Source organism: Physella acuta, unplaced genomic scaffold, assembly GCF_028476545.2.
Source record: "Physella acuta isolate Inbredline_101_S28 unplaced genomic scaffold, ASM2847654v3 ptg000562l, whole genome shotgun sequence".
Taxonomy (NCBI): Eukaryota; Metazoa; Mollusca; class Gastropoda; family Physidae; genus Physella; species Physella acuta.
The window spans coordinates 1,569,865-1,579,674 of record NW_026732081.1 but is presented as its reverse complement, the minus strand read 5'-3'; the positions used below and the strand labels follow the sequence as shown (position 1 = coordinate 1,579,674).

Below are 9,810 nucleotides of genomic sequence, written 5' to 3'. Positions count from 1 at the left end.
GTGATAGTGGGTTTAAACGTATTAAAAAGTGAAAATATTCCCATTTTCTATAAAGTTCCCCTTTCATACTTAACTATCCATAGGGCAGATAAAGTAGAGTTTCTTGACCCCGGCATATGAATATTTATGGTCAGAACTATGCCCAGCAGAGTTTGACGTCATTGAGCCCGGTTTCTATGTCTAATGTATTAGATTTTGACTGGTGTCAATAGGGTGGATAGTGTTGTGACGTTTTAAATTGTTTTCTCGTGCTTTTGTAACAGTCACCAATAAATCAGCACTGATGCATGTATGTGGCTGATTTTTAAATGTTGCTAACAGATAATCATACAACATTTCATGAGAGACAGGGGGAGGGGGGGGGGGGGTCAAAAAACATGTGTAACATGAAGGGGGGTTACTAAACACAGATTTCTATCGCTATCGATCTCTATTTGTATCCCTAGCTATCTGTATCTATATCTGTATATATCAACTCTATCTCTATTTCCATCTCTCTCTATCATCTCTATCTCTCTTTCCTAATTAATTTATGACATGGCTGTTGTTGTTTTTACTTTCTCGTATACTAAGTATACAGGAAATTTTGTAATTGTGCAAATAATCGAAATCGAGATTTTCAAAATCTCGACGTTTTACACCTCCCTGAGTCGAAAAAACAGTTAAGCAATTTTGTCTGTATGGCTTGGTGCCTTGTTTGTGTGTCTATAAACACGATAACTTGAGTGTCGTTTTAGTTATGTTGACGAAATTTCATAGATTTCATTTAATCAAATTTGTAGTTATAAATTAACTTTTAAACGATTTATAGTAACCGGAAGTGGTACTATCTCGACTTCCGTTTTCATTAAAAGCCAATAACTTGAGTACTGTTTACAGTAGGTGGGCGAAATTTCACTTATAAGTATTAATTTGTATGCACATATGTCTGACCAATTTTGAATTGTTTCCAGTAAACGGAAGTGGTACGTTACTGTATTTTGTAAGAACGCTCTAACTTGAGTGCTGTTTCAGTTAAGAAGATGAAATTACATAATATATAAGTATAAGAATTTATAATTGGATTAATTTTAATTTTTTTGGTGACCCCTATAACCGGAAGTTGTATCTTACTTTATTTCTAGTTTCTAAACTACTGATAATTTAAGTACCGTTTCAGTTAGGTAGACCAAATTTTATACATAGATATAATTACTTATTCTCTTGATTCTGTTAAATTTTAAGCGTTGACCGGAAGCAGTGCGTTAAGCTATCTCCAACGTCTAAAAAAAAGTAAGCCATGTTTCCTTTTATAAATTTTTCCGCTGTATTGTATACACGCTGATTGCGTTCAATTGTTGCGCAATTCTTTTTTCTATTTGATTCTAATCTAATTTTAGAATTTAAGTACTAAAAACAAAAACATCTCTCAAGTCCGGTTGGACCGGAAGTGTTAAGAAAGTTTACGGGAGATCACTCCAGCTTTATTTTGGTTACCACAGTGAAATAGTATCCCCCAATTATAACATAAAAGGTTTTAAAGGGAAGCAACCGAGAGTTTTGTATTTGAAGTATAAATTTCTTTTGAAAAATGAAATTATAAAAATAAGACAAAAACGAAGTTTTTCTATTTATAATAATTATTAAAAACATATTGTATTATTGATTAAAATTTTTAAATGTTTATAATTTTTACTATTTTTTATTTAGTACTGTAAGATAGTTAAAATGTACATCCTCTGGACTTGTCACCTATAAGCAATTGTATATTGAGCAACTATCGTAAAGTAGTAATTTTAAAATTAATCTTAAAATTCCAACACCAAATTTTGGATCCCTTTTTCAGGGACAGTTAATATATAATTAGTATATCTAGCTTGACCCTACCAGCGTATCGCTTGGGCGTGTCAAGCTTGACCCTACCACATGGGCGTGTCTAGCTGGACTACCACATGTGCGTGTCTAGCATGACCCTACCACATGGGCGTGTCTAGCATGACCCTATCACATTAGCGTGTCTAGCATGACCCTACCACATGGGCATGTCTAGCTGGACCCTACCACATGGGCGTGTCTAGATGGACCCTACCACATGGGCGTGTCTAGCTGGACCCTACCACATGGGCGTGTCTAGCTGGACCCTACCACATGGGCGTGTCTAGCTGGACTACAACATGGGCATGTCTAGCTGGACCCTATCACATGGGCGTGTCTTGCTGGACTACCACATGAGCATGTCTAGCTTGACCCTACCACATGGGCGTGTCTAGCTGGACTACCACATGGGCGTGTCTAGCTGGACTACCACATGGGCGTGTTTAGCTGGACTACCACATGGGCGTGTCTAGCTGGACTACCACATGGGCGTGTTTAGCTGGACTACCACATGGGCGTGTCTAGCTGGACTACAACATGAGCGTGTCTAGCTGGACCCTACCACATGAGCGTGTCTAGCTGGACCCTACCACATGGACGTGTCTAGCTGGACTACCACATGGGCGTGTCTAGCATGACCCTACCACATGGGCGTGTCTAGCTGGACCCTACCACATGGGCGTTTCTAGCTGGACCCTTACCACATGAGCATGTCTAGCATGACCCTACCACATGGGCGTGTCTAGCTGGACCCTACCACATGGGCGTTTCTAGCTGGACCCTTACCACATTAGCGTGTCTAGCATGACCCTACTACATGGGCGTGTCTAGCTTGACCCTACCACATGGGCGTGTCTAGCTGGACCCTACCACATGGGCATGTCTAGCTGTACCCTTACCACATTAGCGTGTCTAGCATGACCCTACTACATGGGCGTGTCTAGCATGACCCTACCACATGAGCGTGTCTAGCTGGACCCTACCACATGGACGTGTCTAGCTGGACTACCACATGGGCGTGTCTAGCATGACCCTACCACATGGGCGTTTCTAGCTGGACCCTTACCACATTAGCGTGTCTAGCATGACCCTACTACATGGGCGTGTCTAGCTTGACCCTACCACATGGGCGTGTCTAGCTGGACCCTACCACATGGGCATGTCTAGCTGGACTACCACATGGGCGTGTCTAGCTGGACTACCACATGGGCATGTCTAGCTGTACCCTTACCACATTAGCGTGTCTAGCATGACCCTACCACATGGGCGTGTCTAGCTGGACCCTACCACATGGGCGTGTCTAGCTGGACTACCACATGGGCGTGTCTAGCTGGACTACCACATGGGCGTGTCTAGCTGGACCCTACCACATGGGCGTGTCTAGCTGGACCCTACCACATGGGCGTGTCTAGCTGGACTACCACATGGGCGGGTCTAGCTGGACCCTACCACATGGGCGTGTCTAGCTGGACCCTACCACATGGGCGTTTCTAGCTGGACCCTTTCCACATGGCCGTGTCTTGCTGGACCCTACCACATGGCCGTGTCTTGCTGGACCCTACCACATGGGCGTGTCTAGCTGGACTACCACATGGGCGTGTCTAGCTGGACTACCACATGGGCGTGTCTAGCTGGACTACCACATGGGCGGGTCTAGCTGGACCCTACCACTTGGGCGTGTCTAGCTGGACCCTACCACATGGGCGTGTCTAGCTGGACCCTACCACATGGGCGTGTCTAGCTGGACCCTACCACATGGGCGTGTCTAGCTGGACCCTACCACATGGGCGTTTCTAGCTGGACCCTACCACATGGCCGTGTCTTGCTGGACCCTACCACATGGCCGTGTCTTGCTGGACCCTACCACATGGGCGTGTCTAGCTGGACTACCACATGGGCGTGTCTAGTATGACCCTACCACATGGGCGTGTCTAGCTGGACTACCACATGGGCGTGTCTAGCTGGACCCTACCACATGGGCGTGTCTAGCTGGACTACCACATGGGCGTGTCTAGCTGGACTACCACATGGGCGTGTCTAGCTGGACTACCACATGAGCGTGTCTAGCTTGACCCTACCACATGGGCGTGTCTAGCTGGACCCTACCACATGGGCGTGTCTAGCTTGACCATACCATATGGGCGTGTCTAGCTTGACCCTACCACATGGGCCTGTCTAGCATGACCCTTCAAAACGGGCGTATCTAGCTGGACTACCACATGAGCATGTCTAGCTTGACCCTACAACACGGGCGTGTCTAACTGTACCCTACCGAATGGGCGTGTCTAGATGGATTTTAAAGAAGAGAATAAAAGATAAGAAACCACGTGTCTAATGGAAATAGTTCCCCCTTTGTAGTAGTAGTGTAGATGAAATGAAGGTGGGGGGGGGGGGGCTACTTAAAAGTGCACGCTACTAGCTTCTTCCTACCTCGTCAAAAGATTTTTTTTTTAACTTTGTCATAATAAACAGTAATTTATTTTCTCGTTGATATTTTTTACTGTATCCTATCAATATCCTCTCAAGTAATCACCTAATTATCTTCTCTTGACTACCTCATTTTCCAGCAAGATAGGACTTCCGGCCCTCCTTTCTCCAATGGTCTGTCTAATTTCCCCGCCAAAATATCTTACGGCGTCTGCGTGCTAATACATCATTTAATTTTCCCAGACCGTCACTAGCTGACGATAGAGGAAGAGATAGGCTTGTTATGATATACCACCCAATACCAGTCCTTCGTTCTCTACGTTGTACTTGAAACTTAATGTGTTTTAAGAGTTTTCTTGATCCGCTTTTGTAGTATTAAAAACTAATTACAATTTAATGGCTTTATCTAATCCTGGTGGAAGACGGGCTTCAGTAGCTAAGTAATTAATTTTTCGTGTTTTACTATCGAGGAACTTGGTATATCTTTGTTAGATTATTTTTTTAATCTGTTTGTCTTTTAGCAAAATATTATGTGAATTTAGAGAATGTTTTTCGCTTCAGCTAAGACCAGCACATGTTGAAAGAGTAGGCCTACAAGGCAACTTGGAAAACATGTTGTGAAAGATTGTTTTATCACGAATGTCCGGTTTTATTATGAAATGGATACAGTGGTTCTTACAGAGTTTTTTTTTCCCGGGAGGGGGGGGGGGGGGAGAGCAGCCATTGTTAAAAGGATATATTTTCTATATAAATTTCATTTTGTTCGGGGGGGGGGCGGTAGACTTTCTTCGGAGATGCTTGGAAGAAACTGAATGGTTATAACAAATGTAGTTGAAGCTGACCTGTTAAATCCATGCCTATAATATGGTACTCATGCTATAGCAGTTCATGTACACGTTCCCTAAATATCACTTTACCCAACACGTGTATCAAAGCATTGTCTATCTTGATCACTTTGTAAAAGAATTGTCGTGGGGATAGGACAAGCAGTTGCTCAGCTTATGGTAGTATAGAGGCGGGTATATACTTCCTGTGTTAATACTTGGTCGGCGACAAAAGAGGGTAGAAAAAAAATAAACTTTTTTTTTTGAGATTGATGATTGAGTTATACACAACTGAAGTTTATAAAAATATACATGAATCTAGAGAGTTATTGAGCTATTTTACATCGATGGTATAACAGGTGTGTAAATCTCGTTCGGACCAAACGTTAATGAGCAGTGACCGGAAGTAAGTACCCCCTTTATTTATACCCTTTCCACACGTCCCAATTTATACCCTCTGTACACGTCACAATTTATACCCTCTGTACACGTCACAATTCGTACCCCCTCCACGCGTGTCAATTTATACCCCCTCCATACGTCCTACTTTCCAAATGTACGGCATATTTTTTATTTTCGCCCAATGAAATCACTGGATTGGCGTGTATAGAGAATATTCAACACAGAGATAAAGACATAACTAAAAAATATATAAAGTGTGTTGACGCATTTACCTGATCAAGTGTCTGTGGTTGATATGTTAAGAACTGACGCAAACGCCCCTCGTAGTGAATAGGTGATTTTTATGTCTATGTAACATGATAGATTAAAGTCGTTTACTTACATATCTTTAGATATCATCTGAATCTGATGTATTACAGATGGATAAAAACCATGAAATCTGAAATGGTTGTCTCTCTTGACTAGAAAAATCACCATCAAAAGAGACGTGGCGCTGTTTCCAAAAAATCTTTTAATCAATAACAAAATTACAGTCAGTACTAATTATAAAATTATAGAATAGTAAGCGTGCAAGTTCACAAACAAATACAACATACAATTTGCAACCTTTATGTCATTAAATCCATTTTTGAGTATTAGTGACTTGTTTTGAGTAGTTAAAAATTTACCAGAGTGTGTTTCGAAGAAAAAAGAAACCGTATTCTATCACAAAAAAAACATTTTTGTTGTAACATCTCAGACTGTTATGATCCAAAACGAATAACACAATCAAATAATACAAAAACGAATGTACCTTTAAATATTTGTTTCACAACTCCAATTTTATTTTTTAAATGAATTGTGACCAGGGGAAAGAATCCGGAACAAAGTTCCCAAAATAATTTAAAATTTAAAGAAAATCAATAATAAGAAGTTATAAAACGTGGTTCATTATAAAATATTATATTAAACAATCTTATTACTATGCGTATCCGATAATTTTAAACAATCTATATGTTTATATATTTTAGAATTAAACAACTGTTTGTACTTCAAATTATTTACCACTAGCTTTATTAAATACATAATTTTTTAAGAATTTTGCTGTATACAATCTATTATTGGGCGCTGGCTGTTGTTCGGAAGAGATAAAATCCTTTTTACTAATTTTCATATTAACCAGTGACGTCAGTCTAAAGCCATTTTGATTCACCTCTCGACAGTGTGTGAAGCAACAAGGAATATTAATATTTATAATTACACAATTGCAAATTATTCCCGATTTAGCAAGATGGCATCAGATGCTAGAGAAGAAAGGACATTTGAAACAGTAAGAGGGGAAGATGAAGAAAATTCTCAAGAAGACAAAAACAGGTTGAACAGAGGGAAGAAGAAAAGCTTAAGTCCAAGTATCCAAATCTTGCAAAAGGTGGAGGTGGATCAGCTCTTTTAAATAAAAGACTTCAGAAAGGAGAACAAAAGTACTTTGACTCTGGGGATTATGCCATGGCTAAAGCAAAACTCAGTGCCAAGTCTAAACCCCTACCACCACCAGAAAGGATAATTAAAGCAGAAGCTGTTGGTGAGACCATTCCGACTCCAGAAAATATTCAAGCCAGGAAGCCGTCCCTTGTCACAGCAACAGTAGCGTAACGAGGGAGGGGATGGGGGCGGGGGGGGGGGGGGACATATGTCCCCGGGCGCCGACCTTAGGGGGCGCCAAAATGGGTTGGGAAAATAAATTGATCAAAATCTTGAGGGGGGGGTGCAAATCGAACGTTTGAGGGGGGTGCAAATCGAAATCTTGAGGGGGGGGTGCAAATCGAAAAGTTTGTCCCCGGGCGCCGGGAAGGGTCGCTACGCCTCTGCGCAGCAAGCTAGCGTCTGGAGAGTTAATATGATCAAATTAACAAAACATTGCAGTGGATAATTTCAAGAAGAGGAAAATATGGATGGAAATCTTCATTGTGGAACTGATTCCCAGAAATCTTTTTTTTCTCGCAAACTACATAATGGCTTTAAAAAGGAGTATAAAGAAACAAGTCATGTTATCAACAAATGGGAGTTTGTCAGTTCTATAAAATGAGCTACCAACTATGGACTTGAAAACTTTCATTTCAGCAGGCAAATAATATAGTTACAGTTACACTCTATGTCTGTTACATAAAGGTTAACCAATTTCATAGTATTTTGTTTTAAGTTTCCTGTGGAAGTTTAATAATATTTTTAGACATGTTATTTTATTTGGTAATGGATAAATTGAATAGTCATTGTTCTATTTTCAGATGCACTCTAGTAGGGTTAATTTATTACTTTGGCCATGTTGCATTGGTTAGGTAAAGTTGTATGGAAAACAAAGTGTAGTACAGGTTGTAAGTATTACTCAGTGAAAAGCATTTTATCCATTGAGAGGGGTCGGCGTGGTCGAGTCAGTAAAGCTCATGGTTGCTAAATCGAAAAGTCTCGAGTTCGAACCCTCGGGCAGATGAGGCTCGATAGCTGGGGACAGCCGCTCTTCTAAAAATCAAACAACTGCTGCCTTGTAGTTTGTTCTTGGTTGGACAAAGGCTATGGAAGCAAATCCAAAAAGAAAAGCAGGCTGAAATCGGAGTCAATGGCCTCAATGGCGCATAACCAGTTGACACGTAATCCTTAAATTTGATGGAAGCATGGTCGAGTCGGTAAAGCTCATGGTTTATAAATTCGAAAAAACTCTCGAGTTCAAACCCTCTTGCAGATAAGGCTCGATCCCTCCCAACACTAAAAATTAAGAACGAAGAAGAAGAAGATCCATTGAGATTTCTGATTGTAAAGTATTTCATATTTATTCTGTAAATTTCTGAGCTACAATACATACACATATTGTTTTAATGAAATACTTTTATTTATTCAATTTTAAAATGTTAGTTAAGTTGTATGGCTCTAGCTAGAACATTCACTTCCTTCCTTATACGGAAACCGGCTCAGAAGATTCACTTCCTTTAGCCAGGCAGGCCTCAGTGTGGCAAACCCCGAGAGAGTTTCCCACACATCGGTCGCTACTTCCGTGGGCTCTCACCGGGCTTTCCTTCCCCACCCACCAGACGCAGGACGTACCAGGCTCTTCGGAAGAGCCGAACGCATACAGCAGTTCTACTCGGCCATATCAAAAACCTCTAGCTGCTGTTGGCTACCACTAGCCATCCCGCACCCACTAGGGGGGGGGGGGGGGGGGCATGAGCTTGGTCCGACTGGTGGCACACATCCGAAGCCACGTGAAGGCCGCAGCTTAAAGTCAAGACATCTGGTTAGGGTCGAGAGCAAAACAGGGGCGGAACTACAGTGCCGCCAGACCCCGCAATGTAAAAAAATAATTTTCTTGCATTTTTGACTTGACGGTAAAAGCTTTTTGTAAATAACAAACAGATTTGCTACAGTTGTGATGTTATACAGTAGCTAACGCATGCTTTTGTGTAAAAAAAAATATGCCTGAGCTGTAGTTTGAAAGAGAGGCTAGCGTTCAAAAGCTCCTTTTAATGTATTTGTACTAAACAAATTAAAAAGCAATAACTTCTCTTAATTATTATTTTATAAGAAATGCATACTAAAGAATGACATAGAATAAAAAGGAAATATATTTGAAACAAATAATATAAATACAAAAAAAACATAAAAATAAACATAACACGAGAAACCATTTTTTTGCGGGGTGGCCCTTTTTTTCTAGTTCCGCCACTGGAGCAAAACCCTCACTATCCTGGTCAACTTTCATGTTGTTTTTTTCTTGGCACTTTACCACCTGGCTCATTTAGTATGTCTGCATTTTATTTTAACGGGAGAGTAAAAAAAATTTCTAAGTGTTTTTGAGTTATTAACTAAAGCTATGTTTAACAAAAATAACTGAATTTTGATTTAGTAAATAGATAATACCTCTAAATTGTTTTAGATTGGCTTCTTTGGTGTAAATATCGGAATATTTTAAAAGTTAGACAGGTCGTTCTTTCATTGTTTAAAAATGTTTTATTTTATTGTAATCTAGAAGTGTATTGATCTTTTTATAATAATTAACAACAATATAATAATTACCAGGTAGTAAAGTGCTTCTGATTTTTGCTGTATGTCTACTAAAACGTACTTGTTTAGTAGCTTGTTGTAGTTTCATACACATGCATTTATGCTAAGTTTTTATTTTTGCAACATGCCTTAGCTGGGTAAGACTAACCTCACCATCTAGGCAAGTACTGATCAGTTCTGCTTTTGTTTCAACATGTTATACTTAAATACAAGAAAGTAACAAATTGTAATAAAACCTTATCCCTAGTTCTCTGATTTGACTCAGTGGGTG

General features: G+C 40.4%; 1 protein-coding gene across 1 annotated transcript; it reads left to right on the top strand.

Moving 5' to 3' along the window:
- The first annotated feature begins 6,777 nt into the window (after positions 1-6,777).
- On the top strand, positions 6,778-7,139 carry LOC131946523 (cAMP-regulated phosphoprotein 19-like). The gene is made up of 2 exons (XM_059307343.1): positions 6,778-6,816; positions 6,870-7,139. The coding sequence occupies exons 1-2, from the start codon at positions 6,778-6,780 to the stop codon at positions 7,137-7,139; spliced, it is 309 nt and encodes a 102-aa protein (XP_059163326.1).
- Positions 7,140-9,810: the final 2,671 nt, after the last annotated feature.